Source organism: Bombina bombina, chromosome 3 (assembly GCF_027579735.1).
Source record: "Bombina bombina isolate aBomBom1 chromosome 3, aBomBom1.pri, whole genome shotgun sequence".
Classification (NCBI taxonomy): Eukaryota; Metazoa; Chordata; class Amphibia; order Anura; family Bombinatoridae; genus Bombina; species Bombina bombina.
In genome coordinates, this window is record NC_069501.1 from 6,232,251 (window position 1) to 6,248,379 (window position 16,129).

Sequence of the window (16,129 nt, forward strand, 5' to 3'; positions counted from 1 at the left end):
ATAATATAATGTAGATGTAATGAGAGAGATCAGATGGGCAGTAGGTAAATAATATAATGTAGATGTAATGAGAGAGATCAGATGGGCAGCAGGTAAATAATGTAATGTAGATGTAATGAGAGAGATCAGATGGGCAGTAGGTAAATAATATAATGTAGATGTAATGAGAGATCAGATGACAGTAGGTAAATAATGTAATGTAGATGTAATGAGAGAGATCAGATGGGCAGTAGGTAAATAATGTAATGTAGATGTAATGAGAGAGATCAGATGGCCAGTAGGTAAATAATGTAATGTAGATGTAATGAGAGATCAGATGAACAGTAGGTAAATAATGTAATGTAGATGTAATGAGAGAGATCAGATGGGCAGTAGGTAAATAATGTAATGTAGATGTAATGAGAGATCAGATGGGCAGTAGGTACATAATGTAATGTAGATGTAATGAGAGATCAGATGGGCAGTAGGTAAATAATGTAATGTAGATGTAATGAGAGAGATAAGATGGGCAGTAGGTAAATCATGTAATGTAGATGTAATGAGAGATCAGATGGGCAGCAGGTAAATAATGTAATGTAGATGTAATGAGAGAGATCAGATGGGCAGTAGGTAAATAATGTAATGTAGATGTAATGAGAGATCAGATGGGCAGTAGGTAACTAATGTAATGTAGATGTAATGAGAGAGATCAGATGGGCAGTAGGTAAATAATGTAATGTAGATGTAATGAGAGAGATCAGATGGGCAGTAGGTAAATAATGTAATGTAGATGTAATGAGAGATCAGATGGGCAGTAGGTAACTAATGTAATGTAGATGTAATGAGAGATCAGATGGGCAGTAGGTAAATAATGTAATGTAGATGTAATGAGAGAGATCAGATGGGCAGTAGGTAAATAATGTAATGTAGATGTAATGAGAGATGAGATGGGCAGTAGGTAAATAATGTAATGTAGATGTAATGAGAGATCAGATGGGCAGTAGGTAAATAATGTAATGTAGATGTAATGAGAGAGATCAGATGGGCAGTAGGTAAATAATGTAATGTAGATGTAATGAGAGAGATCAGATGGGCAGTAGGTAAATAATGTAATGTAGATGTAATGAGAGATCAGATGGGTAGTAGGTAAATAATTTAATGTAGATGTAATGAGAGAGATCAGATGGGCAGTAGGTAAATAATGTAATGTAGATGTAATGACAGAGATCAGTTGGGCAGTAGGTAAATAATGTAATGTAGATGTAATGAGAGATCAGATGGGCAGTAGGTAAATAATGTAATGTAGATGTAATGAGAGATCAGATGGGCAGTAGGTAAATAATGTAATGTAGATGTAATGAGAGATCAGATAGGCAGTAGGTAAATAATGTAAATGTAGATGTAATGAGAGATCAGATGGGCAGTAGGTAAATAATGTAATGTAGATGTAATGAGAGAGATCAGATGGGCAGTAGGTAAATAATGTAATGTAGATGTAATGAGAGATGAGATGGGCAGTAGGTAAATAATGTAATGTAGATGTAATGAGAGATCAGATGGGCAGTAGGTAAATAATGTAATGTAGATGTAATGAGAAATCAGATGGGCAGTAGGTAAATAATGTAATGTAGATGTAATGAGAGAGATCAGATGGGCAGTAGGTAAATAATGTAATGTAGATGTAATGAGAGAGATCAGATAGGCAGTAGGTAAATAATGTAATATAGATGTAATGAGAGATCAGATGGGCAGTAGGTAAATAATGTAATGTAGATGTAATGAGAGATCAGATGGGCAGTAGGTAAATAATGTAATGTAGATGTAATGAGAAATCAGATGGGCAGTAGGTAAATAATGTAATGTAGATGTAATGAGAGATCAGATGGGCAGTAGGTAAATAATGTAATGTAGATGTAATGAGAGAGAACAGATGGGCAGTAGGTAAATAATGTAATGTAGATGTAATGAGAGATCGATAGTGGGCAAGTAGGTAAATAATGTAATGTAGATGTAATGAGAGATCAGATGGGCAGTAGGTAAATAATGTAATGTAGATGTAATGAGAGAGATCAGATGGGCAGTAGGTAAATAATGTAATGTAGATGTAATGAGAGATCAGATGGGCAGTAGGTAAATAATGTAATGTAGATGTAATGAAGAGATCAGATGGGCAGTAGGTAAATAGATAAAATGTAGATGTAATGAGAGGATCAGATGGGCAGTAGGTAAATAATGTAATGTAGATGTAATGAGAGATCAGATGGGCAGTAGGTAAATAATGTAATGTAGATGTAATGAGAGATCAGATGGGCAGTAGGTAAATAATGTAATGTAGATGTAATGAGAGAGATCAGATGGGCAGTAGGAAAATAACTGTAATGTAGATCGTAATGAGGAGATCTGATGGCAGTAGGTAAATAATGTAATGTAGAATGTAATGAGAGAGATCAGATGGTGCAGTAGGTAACTAATGTAATGAAGATGTAATGAGAAGATCAGAAAATGGGCAGCAGGTAAAATAAAGTATGTAAGATGTAATGAGTAGAGAATCACAGATGGGCAGTAGGTAAAATAATGTAATGTAGATGTATGAGAGAGATCAGTTGGGCAGTAGGTAAATAATGTAATGTTGATGTAATGAGAGATCAGGTGGGCAGTACGGTTAAATAATGTATAGTAGATGTAATGAGAGATCAGATGGCAGTATGGTAAATAATGTAATGTAGATGTAATGAGATATCAGATGGGCAGTAGTGTACATAATGTAATGTAGATGTAATGAGAGACTGATGGGCAGATAGGTAAATAATGTAATGTAGATGTAATGAGAGAGATCAGATGGGCAGTAGGTAAATAATGTAATGTAGATGTAATGAGAGATTGCAATGGGCAGTAGGTAAATAATGTAATGTAGATTGTAATGAGAGAGATCAGATGGGCAGTAGGTAAATAATATAATGTAGATTGTAATGAGAGATCAGATGGGCAGTAGGTAAATAATATAATGTAGATGTAATGAGAGAGATCAGATGGGCAGTAGGTAAATAATGTAATGTAGATGTAATGAGAGAGATCAGATGGGCAGTAGGTAAATAATGTAATGTAGATGTAATGAGAGATCAGATGGGCAGTAGGTAAATAATGTAATGTAGATGTAATGAGAGATCAGATGGGCAGTAGGTAAATAATGTAATGTAGATGTAATGAGAGATCAGATGGGCAGTAGGTAAATAATGTAATGTAGATGTAATGAGAGAGATCAGATGGGCAGTAGGTAAATAATGATAATGTAGATGTAATGAGAGAGATCAGATGGGCAGTAGGTACATAATGTAATGTAGATGTAATGAGAGAGATCAGATGGGCAGTAGGTAAATAATGTAATGTAGATGTAATGAGAGAGATCAGATGGGCAGTAGGTAAATAATGTAATGTAGATGTAATGAGAGATCAGATGGGCAGTAGGTAAATAATGTAATGTAGATGTAATGAGAGATCAGATGGGCAGTAGGTAAATAATGTAATGTAGATGTAATGAGAGAGATCAGATGGGCAGTAGGTAAATAATGTAATGTAGATGTAATGAGAGAGATCAGATGGGCAGTAGGTAAATAATGTAATGTAGATGTAATGAGAGAGATCAGATGGGCAGTAGGTAAATAATGTAATGTAGATGTAATGAGAGAGATCAGATGGGCAGTAGGTAAATAATGTAATGTAGATGTAATGAGAGAGATCAGATGGGCAGTAGGTAAATAATGTAATGTAGATGTAATGAGAGAGATCAGATGGGCAGTAGGTAAATAATGTAATGTAGATGTAATGAGAGATCAGATGGGCAGTAGGTAAATAATGTTAATGTAGATGTAATGAGAGATCAGATGGCAGTAGGTAAATAATGTAATGTAGATGTAATGAGATAATCAGATGGGCAGTAGGTAAATAATGTAATGTAGATGTAATGAGAGAGATCAGATGGGCAGTAGGTAAATAATGTAATGTAGATGTAATGAGAGAGTTCAGATGGGCAGTAGTAAATAATGTAATGTAGATGTAATGAGAGATCAGATGGGCAGTAGGTAAATAATGTAATGTAGATGTAATGAGAGATCAGATTGGCAGTAGGTAAATAATGTAATTTAGATGTAATGAGAGAGATCAGTTGGGCAGTAGGTAAATAATGTAATGTAGATGTAATGAGAGATCAGATGGGCAGTAGGTAAATAATGTAATGTAGATGTAATGAGAGATCAGATGGGCAGTAGGTAAATAATGTAATGTAGATGTAATGAGAGAGATCAGATGGGCAGTAGGTAAATAATGTAATGTAGATGTAATGAGAGAGATCAGATGGGCAGTAGGTAAATAATGTAATGTAGATGTAATGGAGAGATCAGATGGGCAGTAGGTAAATAATGTAATGTAGATGTAATGAGAGAGATCAGATGGGCAGTAGGTAAATAATGTAATGTAGATGTAATGAGAGATCAGATGGGCAGTAGGTAAATAATGTAATGTAGATGTAATGAGAGAAGATGCAGTATTTAAGGGCAGTAGGTAAATAATGTAATGTAGATGTAATAGAGAGATCAGATGGGCAGTAGGTAAATAATGTAATGTAGATGTAATGAGAGAGATCAGATGGGCAGTAGGTAAATAATGAATGTAGATTAATGAGAGATCAGATGGGCAGTAGGTAAATAATGTAATGTAGATGTAATGACGAGAGATCAGTTGGGCAGTAGGTAAATATGTAATGTAGATGTAATGGAGAGATCAGATGGCAGTAGGTAAATAATGTAATGTAGATGTAATGAGAGATCAGATGGGCAGTAGGTAAATAAAGTAATGTAGATGTAATGAGAGAGATCAGATGGGCAGTAGGTAAATAATGTAATGTAGATGTAATGAGAGAGATCAGATGGGCAGTAGGTAAATAATGTAATGTAGATGTAATGAGAGAGATCAGATGGGCAGTAGGTAAATAATGTAATGTAGATGTAATGAGAGAGATCAGATGGGCAGTAGATAAATAATGTAATGTAGATGTAATGAGAGATCAGATGGGCAGTAGGTAAATAATGTAATGTAGATGTAATGAGAGATCAGATGGGCAGTAGGTAAATAATGTAATGTAGATGTAATGAGATATCAGATGGGCAGTAGGTAAATAATGTAATGTAGATGTAATGAGAGAGATCAGATGGGCAGTAGGTAAATAATGTAATGTAGATGTAATGAGAGATCAGATGGGCAGTAGGTAAATAATGTAATGTAGATGTAATGAGAGAGATCAGATGGGCAGTAGGTAAACTAATGTAATGTAGATGTAATGAGAGATCAGATGGGCCAGTAGGTAAATAATGTAATGTAGATGTAATGAGAGAGATCAGATGGGCAGTAGGTAAATAATGTAATGTAGATGTAATGAGAGAGATCAGATGGGCAGTAGGTAAATTATGTAATGTAGATGTAATGAGAGAGATCAGATGGGCAGTAGGTAAATAATGTAATGTAGATGTAATGAGAGAGATCAGTGGGCAGTAGGTAAATAATGTAATGTAGAGTAATGAGAGAGATCAGATGGGCAGTAGGTAAATAATGTAATGTAGATGTAATGAGAGAGATCAGATGGGCAGTAGGTAACTAATGTAATGTAGATGTAATGAGAGATCAGATGGGCAGTAGGTAAATAATGTAATGTAGATGTAATGAGAGATCAGATAGGCAGTAGGTAAATAATATAATGTAGATGTAATGAGAGAGATCAGATGGGCAGTAGGTAAATAATGTAATGTAGATGTAATGAGAGAGATCAGATGGGCAGTAGGTAAATAATGTAATGTAGATGTAATGAGAGAGATCAGATGGGCAGTAGGTAAATAATGTAATGTAGATGTAATGAGAGAGATCAGATGGGCAGTAGGTAAATAATGTAATGTAGATGTAATGAGAGATCAGATAGGCAGTAGGTAAATAATGTAATGTAGATGTAATGAGAGATCAGATGGGCAGTAGATAAATAATGTAATGTAGATGTAATGAGAGATCAGATGGGCAGTAGGTAAATAATGTAATGTAGATGTAATGAGAGATCAGATGGGCAGTAGATAAATAATGTAATGTAGATGTAATGAGAGAGATCAGATAGGCAGTAGGTAAATAATATAATGTAGATGTAATGAGAGATCAGATAGGCAGTAGGTAAATAATATAATGTAGATGTAATGAGAGATCAGATAGGCAGTAGGTAAATAATATAATGTAGATGTAATGAGAGATCAGATGGGCAGTAGGTAACTAATGTAATGTAGATGTAATGAGAGAGATCAGATGGACAGTAGGTAACTAATGTAATGTAGATGTAATGAGAGAGATCAGATGGACAGTAGGTAAATAATGTAATGTAGATGTAATGAGAGAGATCAGATGGGCAGTAGGTAAATAATGTAATGTAGATGTAATGAGAGAGATCAGATGGGCAGTAGGTAAATAATGTAATGTAGATGTAATGAGAGAGATCAGATGGGCAGTAGGTAAATAATGTAATGTAGATGTAATGAGAGATCAGATAGGCAGTAGGTAAATAATGTAATGTAGATGTAATGAGAGAGATCAGATGACAGTAGGTAAATAATGTAATGTAGATGTAATGAGAGATCAGATGGGCAGTAGGTAAATAATGTAATGTAGATGTAATGAGAGAGATCAGATGGGCAGTAGGTAAATAATGTAATGTAGATGTAATGGAGAGATCAGATGGGCAGTAGGTAAATAATGTAATGTAGATGTAATGAGAGAGATCAGATGGGCAGTAGGTAAATAATGTAATGTAGATGTAATGAGAGAGATCAGATGGTGCAGTAGGTAAATAATGTAATGTAGATGTAATGAGAGAGATCAGATGGGCAGTAGGTAAATAATGTAATGTAGATGTAATGAGAGATCAGATGGGCAGTAGATAAATAATGTAATGTAGATGTAATGAGAGAGATCAGATAGGCAGTAGGTAAATAATGTAATGTAGATGTAATGAGAGAGATCAGATGGGCAGTAGGTAACTAATGTAATGTAGATGTAATGAGAGAGATCAGATGGGCAGTAGATAAATAATATAATGTAGATGTAATGAGAGAGATAAGATGGGCAGTAGGTAAATAATGTAATGTAGATGTAATGAGAGAGATCAGATGGGCAGTAGATAAATAATGTAATGTAGATGTAATGAGAGAGATCAGATAGGCAGTAGGTAAATAATGTAATGTAGATGTAATGAGAGAGATCAGATGGGCAGTAGGTAACTAATGTAATGTAGATGTAATGAGAGAGATCAGATGGGCAGTAGATAAATAATATAATGTAGATGTAATGAGAGAGATAAGATGGGCAGTAGGTAAATAATGTAATGTAGATGTAATGAGAGAGATCAGATGGGCAGTAGGTAAATAATGTAATGTAGATGTAATGAGATATCAGATGGACAGTAGGTAAATAATGTAATGTAGATGTAATGAGAGATCAGATGGGCAGTAGGTAAATAATGTAATGTAGATGTAATGAGATATCAGATGGGCAGTAGGTAAATAATGTAATGTAGATGTAATGAGAGATCAGATGGGCAGTAGGTAAATAATGTAATGTAGATGTAATGAGATATCAGATGGGCAGTAGGTAAATAATGTAATGTAGATGTAATGAGAGATCAGATGGGCAGTAGGTAAATAATGTAATGTAGATGTAATGAGATATCAGATGGGCAGTAGGTAAATAATGTAAAGTAGATGTAATGAGATATCAGATGGGCAGTAGGTAAATAATGTAATGTAGATGTAATGAGAGAGATCATATGGGCAGTAGGTAAGTACCATGATATAGGTGCACATATAATATGTTGTGTTAAACAAGTCTCCTCATCTCATAGACATTAACATACACAGGTCATGTGATACGCTACTCCATAAGCTTATGGGATACATTATATGTTATTCATGTTAGATAAGGTGATGTGCTCTATCTCTATATCCTACCACTAGGGTTAATGTTCTCTATATGATCTACTCACACATTGTTGAGGCCCGGGTGATCTAGGTCATGGCAGAGAGAAGCCACCATTAGTGTGACAATATCCACAGCAGACAGGTGCTCCTAAATGACATTGAATAAACACTAATTTAGTGTGTTTATGAGGATGAGACAAATGCATAGACAGACGCATGTTATAATGCATAGATTACACACATAGACAAGCATAAAATTGCACACACAGACAGGCATAAGATTACACACACAGACAGGCATAAGATTACACACATAGACAGGCATAAGATTACACACATAGACAGGCATAAGATTACACACATAGACAGGCATAAGATTACACACATAGACAGGCATACGATTACACACATAGACAGGCACACGATTACACACATAGACAGGCACACGATTACACACATAGACAGGCACACGATTACACACATAGACAGGCACAGGATTACACACATAGACAGGCACAAGATTACACACATAGACAGGCACAGGATTACACACAGACAGGCACAAGATTACACACATAGACATGCATAAGATTACACACATAGACAGGCATAAGATTACACACATAGACAGGCACAAGATTACACACATAGACAGTCACAAGATTACACACATAGACAGGCACAAGATTACACACATAGACAGTCATAAGATTACACACATAGACATGCATAAGATTACACACAGACAGGCATAAGATTATACACATAGACAGGCATAATATTACACACATAGACAGGCATAATATTACACACAGACAGGCATAAGATTACACACATAGACAGGCACAAGATTATACACATAGACAGGCATAAGATTACACACACAGACAGGCACAAGATTACACACACAGACAGGCACAGGATTACACACATAGACAGGTACAGGATTACACACATAGACAGGCACAGGATTACACACAGACAGTTATAAGATTACACACATAGACAGTTATAAGATTACACACATAGACAGGCACAAGATTACACGCATAGACAGGCACACGATTACACGCATAGACAGGCACACGATTACACGCATAGACAGGCACACGATTACACGCATAGACAGGCACACGATTACACGCATAGACAGGCACACGATTACACGCATAGACAGGCACACGATTACACGCATAGACAGGCAAAAGATTACACGCATAGACAGGCACACGATTACACGCATAGACAGGCATAAAATTACACACATAGACAGGCATAAGATTCCACACATAGACAGGCATAAGATTCCACACATAGACAGTCATAAGATTATACACAGACAGGCATAAGATTACACACATAGACAGGCATAAGATTACACGCGTAAAATTACACGCATAGACAGGCATAAGATTACACGCATAGACAGGCATAAGATTACACGCATAGACAGGCATAAGATTACACGCATAGACAGGCATAAGATTACACACAGACAGGCACAAGATTACACACATATACAGGCACAAGATTACACACATAGACAGGCACAAGGTTACACACATAGGCAGGCACAGGATTACACACATAGACAGGCACAAGGTTACACACATAGGCACAAGGTTACACACATAGACAGGCACAGGATTACACACATAGACAGGCACAAGGTTACACACATATACAGGCACAAGATTACACACATAGACAGGCATAAGATTACACACATAGACAGGCACAAGATTACACACATAGACAGTCATAAGATTAAACACATAGACAGGCACAAGATTACACACATAGACAGGCACAGGATTACACACATAGACAGGTACAGGATTACACACATAGACAGGCACAGGATTACACACTAAGGCCTAGATTTGGAGTTTGGCGGTAGCCGTGAAAACCAGCGTTAGAGGCTCCTAACGCTGGTTTTAGGCTACCGCCGGTATTTGGAGTCAGTCAAAAAAGGGTCTAACGCTCACTTTTCAGCCGCGACTTTTCCATACCGCAGATCCCCTTACGTCATTTGCGTATCCTATCTTTTCAATGGGATCTTTCTAACTCCGGTATTTAGAGTCGTGGCTGAAGTGAGCGTTAGACATCTAACAACAAAACTCCAGCCGCAGGAAAAAAGTCAGTAGTTAAGAGCTTTCTGGGCTAACGCCGGTTCATAAAGCTCTTAACTACTGTGCTCTAAAGTACACTAACACCCATAAACTACCTATGTACCCCTAAACCGAGGCCCCCCCACATCGCCGACACTCGATTAAATTTTTTTAACCCCTAATCTGCCAACCGCCACCTACGTTATCCTTATGTACCCCTAATCTGCTGCCCCTAACACCGCCGACCCCTATATTATATTTATTAACCCCTAACCTGCCCCCCTCAACGTCGCTGCCAGCTACCTACACTTATTAACCCCTAATCTGCCGTCCGCACAAATAAACTAACTAAAGTACAAAAAATAAAAAAGAACTAAGTTACAAAAAATAAAAAAATATTTACAAACATTAGAAAAATATTACAACAATTTTAAACTAATTACACCTACTCTAAGCCCCCTAATAAAATAACAAAGCCCCCCAAAATAAAAAATGCCCTACCCTATTCTAAATTAAGAAAGTTCAAAGCTCTTTTACCTTACCAGCCCTGAACAGGGTCCTTTGCGGGGCATGCCCCAAGAAATTCAGCTCTTTTGCCTGTAAAAAAAAAAAAACATACAATACCGCCCCCCAACATTACAACCCACCACCCACATACCCCTAATCTAACCCAAACCCCCCTTATATAAACCTAACACTAAGCCCCTGAAGATCTTCCTACCTTATCTTCACCATACCAGTTTCACCGATCCGTCCTCGGAAGTCTTGATCCAAGCCTTGGAAGTGTTGATCCAAGCCCAAGCGGGGGGCTGAAGAGCGACGTCCATCCTTGGGCTGAAGTCTGGATCCAAGCGGCGACTGAAGAAAACCATCCTCGGGCTGAAGTCGGAAGTCCATCATCTGGATGAAATCTTCTATCAAGCCGCATCTTCAATCTTCTTTCTTCTGGAGCGGAGCGGAACCATCTTCTTCCAAGCCGACGCGGAACATCCTCTTCAACCGACGACTAGACGACGAATGACGGTTCCTTTAAATGACGTCATCCAAGATGGCGTCCCTCGAATTCCGATTGGCTGATAGGATTCTATCAGCCAATCGGAATTAAGGTAGGAATATTCTGATTGGCTGATGGAATCAGCCAATCAGAATCAAGTTCAATCCGATTGGCTGATCCAATCAGCCAATCAGATTGAGCTCGCATTCTATTGGCTGATCGGAACAGCCAATAGAATGCAAGCTCAATCTGATTGGCTGATTGGATCAGCCAATCGGATTGAACTTGATTCTGATTGGCTGATTCCATCAGCCAATCAGAATATTCCTACCTTAATTCCGATTGGCTGATAGAATCCTATCAGCCAATCGGAATTCGAGGGACGCCATCTTGGATGACGTCATTTAAAGGAACAGTCATTCGTCGTCTAGTCGTCGGTTGAAGAGGATGTTCCGCGTCGGCTTGGAAGAAGATGGTTCCGCTCCGCTCCAGAAGAAAGAAGATTGAAGATGCGGCTTGATAGAAGATTTCATCCAGATGATGGACTTCCGACTTCAGCCCGAGGATGGATTTCTTCAGTTGACGCTTGGATCCAGACTTCAGCCCGAGGATGGACGTCGCTCTTCAGCCCCCCGCTTGGGCTTGGATCAACACTTCCGAGGCTTGGATCAAGACTTCCGAGGACGGATCGGTGAACCTGGTATGGTGAAGATAAGGTAGGAAGATCTTCAGGGGCTTAGTGTTAGGTTTATTTAAGGGGGGTTTGGGTTAGATTAGGGGTATGTGGGTGGTGGGTTTTAATGTTGGGGGGGTATTGTATGGTTTTTTTTTACAGGCAAAAGAGCTGAATTTCTTGGGGCATGCCCCGCAAAGGGCCCTGTTCAGGGCTGGTAAGGTAAAAGAGCTTTGAACTCTTTTAATTTAGAATAGGGTAGGGCATTTTTTATTTTGGGGGGCTTTGTTATTTTATTAGGGGGCTTAGAGTAGGTGTAATTAGTTTAAAATTGTTGTAATATTTTTCTAATGTTTGTAAATATTTTTTTATTTTTTGTACTTTAGTTAGTTTATTTCATTGTAGTTATTTGTAGATATTTTATTTAAATAATTTATTGATAGTCTAGTGTTAGGTTTAATTGTAACTTAGGTTAGGATTTATTTTACAGGTAATTTTGTACTTATTTTAACTAGGTAACTATTAAATAGTTCTTAACTATTTAATAGCTATTGTACCTGGTTAAAATAAATACAAAGTTACCTGGAAAATAAATATAAATCCTAAAATAGCTATAATATACTTATAATTTATATTGTAGCTATATTAGGGTTTATTTTATAGGTAAGTATTTAGCTTTAAATAGGAATAATTTATTTAATAAGAGTTAATTAATTTCGTTAGATTTAAATTATATTTAATTTAGGGGGTGTTAGGGTTAGACTTAGCTTTAGGGGTTAATACATTTATTAGAATAGCGGTGAGCTCCAGTCGGCAGATTAGGGGTTAATGTTTGAAGTTAGGTGTCGGCGATGTTAGGGAGGGCAGATTAGGGGGTTAATACTATTTATTATAGGGTTATTGAGGCGGGAGTGAGGCGGATTAGGGGTTAATAAGTGTAGGCAGGTGAAGGCGACGTTGTGGGGGTCAGATTAGGGGTTAATAAATATAATATAGGGGTCGGCGGTGTTAGGGGCAGCAGATTAGGGGTACATAGGGATAATGTAGGTAGCGGCGGTTTACGGAGCGGCAGATTAGGGGTTAAAAATAATATGCAGGGGTCAGCGATAGCGGGGGCGGCAGATTAGGGGTTAATAAGTGTAAGGTTAGGGGTGTTTAGACTCGGGGTACATGTTAGGGTGTTAGGTGCAGACGTAGGAAGTTTTTCCCCATAGACAACAATGGGGCTGCGTTAGGAGCTGAACGCGGCTTTTTTGCAGGTGTTAGGTTTTTTTTCAGCTCAAACAGCCCCATTGTTTCCTATGGGGGAATCGTGCACGAGCAGGTTTTTGAGGCTGGCCGCGTCCGTAAGCAACTCTGGTATCGAGAGTTGAAGTTGCGTTAAATATGCTCTACGCTCCTTTTTTGGAGCCTAACGCATCCATTCTGTGGACTCTCAATACCAGAGTTATTTTAAAGGTGCGGCCAGAAAAAAAGCCAGCTTTAGCTACGCGGGTCGTTACCGATAAAACTCTAAATCTAGCCGATAGACAGGCATAAGATTACACACATAGACAGGCACAAGATTACACACATAGACAGGCACAAGATTACACACATAGACAGGCACAAGATTACACACATAGACAGGCACAAGATTACACACATAGACAGTCAGGGCCGCCATCAGGGGGTGATAGGGGTGACTCCTGTCAGGGGCCCAATGGGCCAGGGGGCCCCATGAGGCAAGAACAACTATTTAAAAAAAATATATATATATATATTTTTAAAAATGTTGGCAGCCACCAGAGGGTACTACAGCAGAGTGCTATTGAGCGTGGGAAATGTTATTACAAGGAGTAAAGTATTAGCATTTGAGAGGATGTCTGAGTGTGCACTAAATCACTATGCACAGTGTGAGACAGACTTGGCACTTTGTACAGTGTGTGCCTGAGTCAGACGGCAGATCACTGTCATTTGCAGAGGAGGTAGGACTTACTTAGTAGATGTTTGTTTTTTTGTTTTTTAAAGTTTTTATTGAGAAAACGAGGTACAAACATGGAATACTGATATAGCCACGCAGGGAAATCACATTTGCTGTGTAACTTTAGACCAATATAATGGTCAGCCATGAACAGGTAATGAATAACAGTAACTTAATATTAGACAGATAAGAACTGAACATCCAAAGTCCTAAGGTATATACATTCGTTAAAACGGTGCAAATGAAATAAATGTGTGTTTTATGCGGTTGTCTCTTTGTGTGTGTATGTTTTTGTGTGTTTTATGCGGTTGTCTCTTTATGTGTGTATGTTTTTGTGTGTTTTATGCGGTTGTCTCTTTGTGTGTGTATGTTTTTGTGTGTTTTATGCGGTTGTCTCTTTATGTGTGTATGTTTTTGTGTGTTTTATGCGGTTGTCTCTTTGTGTGTGTATGTTTTTGTGTGTTTTATGCGGTTGTCTCGTTGTGTGTGTGTATGTTTTTGTGTGTTTTATGCGGTTGTCTCGTTGTGTGTGTATGTTTTTGTGTGTTTTATGCGGTTGTCTCGTTGTGTGTGTATGTTTTTGTGTGTTTTATGCGGTTGTCTCTGTGTGTGTGTATGTTTTTGTGTGTTTTATGTGGTTGTCTCTGTGTGTGTGTGTATGTTTTGTGTGTTTTATGTGGTTGTCTCTGTGTGTGTGTGTATGTTTTTGTGTGTTTTATGTGGTTGTCTCTGTGTGTGTGTGTGTATGTTTTTGTGTGTTTTATGTGGTTGTCTCTGTGTGTGTGTGTGTATGTTTTTGTGTGTTTTATGTGGTTGTCTCTGTGTGTGTGTGTGTATGTTTTTGTGTGTTTTATGTGGTTGTCTCTTTGTGTGTGTATGTTTTTGTGTGTTTTATGTGGTTGTCTCTTTGTGTGTGTATGTTTTTGTGTGTTTTATGTGGTTGTCTCTTTGTGTGTATGTTTTTGTTTGTTTTAGGTGGTTGTCTCTTTGTGTGTGTATGTTTTTGTGTGTTTTATGTGGTTGTCTCTTTGTGTGTGTATGTTTTTGTTTGTTTTATGTGGTTGTCTCTTTGTGTGTGTATGTTTTGTGTGTTTTATGTGTTTGTCTCTTTGTGTGTGTATGTTTTTGTGTGTTTTATGTGGTTGTCTCTTTGTGTGTGTATGTTTTTGTGTGTTTTATGTGGTTGTCTCTTTGTGTGTGTATGTTTTTGTGTGTTTTATGTGGTTGTCTCTTTGTGTGTGTATGTTTTTTGTGTGTTTTATGTGGTTGTCTCTTTGTGTGTGTATGTTTTTGTGTGTTTTATGTGGTTGTCTCTTTGTGTGTGTATGTTTTTGTTTGTTTTATGTGGTTGTCTCTTTGTGTGTGTATGTTTGTGTGTTTTATGTGGTTGTCTCTTTGTGTGTGTATGTTTTTGTTTGTTTTATGTGGTTGTCTCTTTGTGTGTGTATGTTTTTGTTTGTTTTATGTGGTTGTCTCTTTGTGTGTGTATGTTTGTGTGTTTTATGTGGTTGTCTCTTTGTGTGTGTATGTTTTTGTTTGTTTTATGTGGTTGTCTCTTTGTGTGTGTATGTTTTTGTTTGTTTTATGTGGTTGTCTCTTTGTGTGTATGTTTTTGTGTGTTTTATGTGGTTGTCTCTTTGTGTGTATGTTTTTGTTTGTTTTAGGTGGTTGTCTCTTTGTGTGTGTATGTTTTTGTGTGTTTTATGTGGTTGTCTCTTTGTGTGTGTATGTTTTTGTTTGTTTTATGTGTTTGTCTCTTTGTGTGTGTATGTTTTTGTGTGTTTTATGTGGTTGTCTCTTTGTGTGTGTATGTTTTTGTGTGTTTTATGTGGTTGTCTCTTTGTGTGTGTATGTTTTTGTGTGTTTTATGTGGTTGTCTCTTTGTGTGTGTATGTTTTTGTGTGTTTTATGTGGTTGTCTCTTTGTGTGTGTATGTTTTTGTGTGTTTTATGTGGTTGTCTCTTTGTGTGTGTATGTTTTTGTGTGTTTTATGTGGTTGTCTCTTTGTGTGTGTATGTTTTTGTGTGTTTTATGTGGTTGTCTCTTTGTGTGTGTATGTTTTTGTGTGTTTTATGTGGTCGTCTCTGTGTGTGTATGTTTTTGTGTGTTTTATGTGGTTGTCTCTTTGTGTGTGTATGTTTTTGTGTGTTTTATGTGGTTGTCTCTTTGTGTGTGTATGTTTTTGTGTGTTTTATGTGGTTGTCTCTTTGTGTGTGTATGTTTTTGTTTGTTTTATGTGGTTGTCTCTTTGTGTGTGTATGTTTGTGTGTTTTATGTGGTTGTCTCTTTGTGTGTGTATGTTTTTGTTTGTTTTATGTGGTTGTCTCTTTGTGTGTGTATGTTTTTGTTTGTTTTATGTGGTTGTCTCTTTGTGTGTATGTTTTTGTGTGTGTTTTTTTGTGTGTTTTATGT

The 16,129-nt window shown here is 37.3% G+C and overlaps 1 protein-coding gene across 1 annotated transcript in view; it reads right to left on the bottom strand.

Annotated features, from left to right (window-relative positions):
• The window catches only part of LOC128652775 (high affinity cGMP-specific 3',5'-cyclic phosphodiesterase 9A-like), a 432,847-nt gene that overhangs the window by 213,487 nt on the left and 203,231 nt on the right, over positions 1–16,129 (bottom strand). The window contains exon 6 of the mRNA XM_053705705.1: positions 8,042–8,124. Coding sequence (XP_053561680.1) covers positions 8,042–8,124 — 83 coding nt within the window. The remainder of the gene's footprint in view (positions 1–8,041; positions 8,125–16,129) is intronic.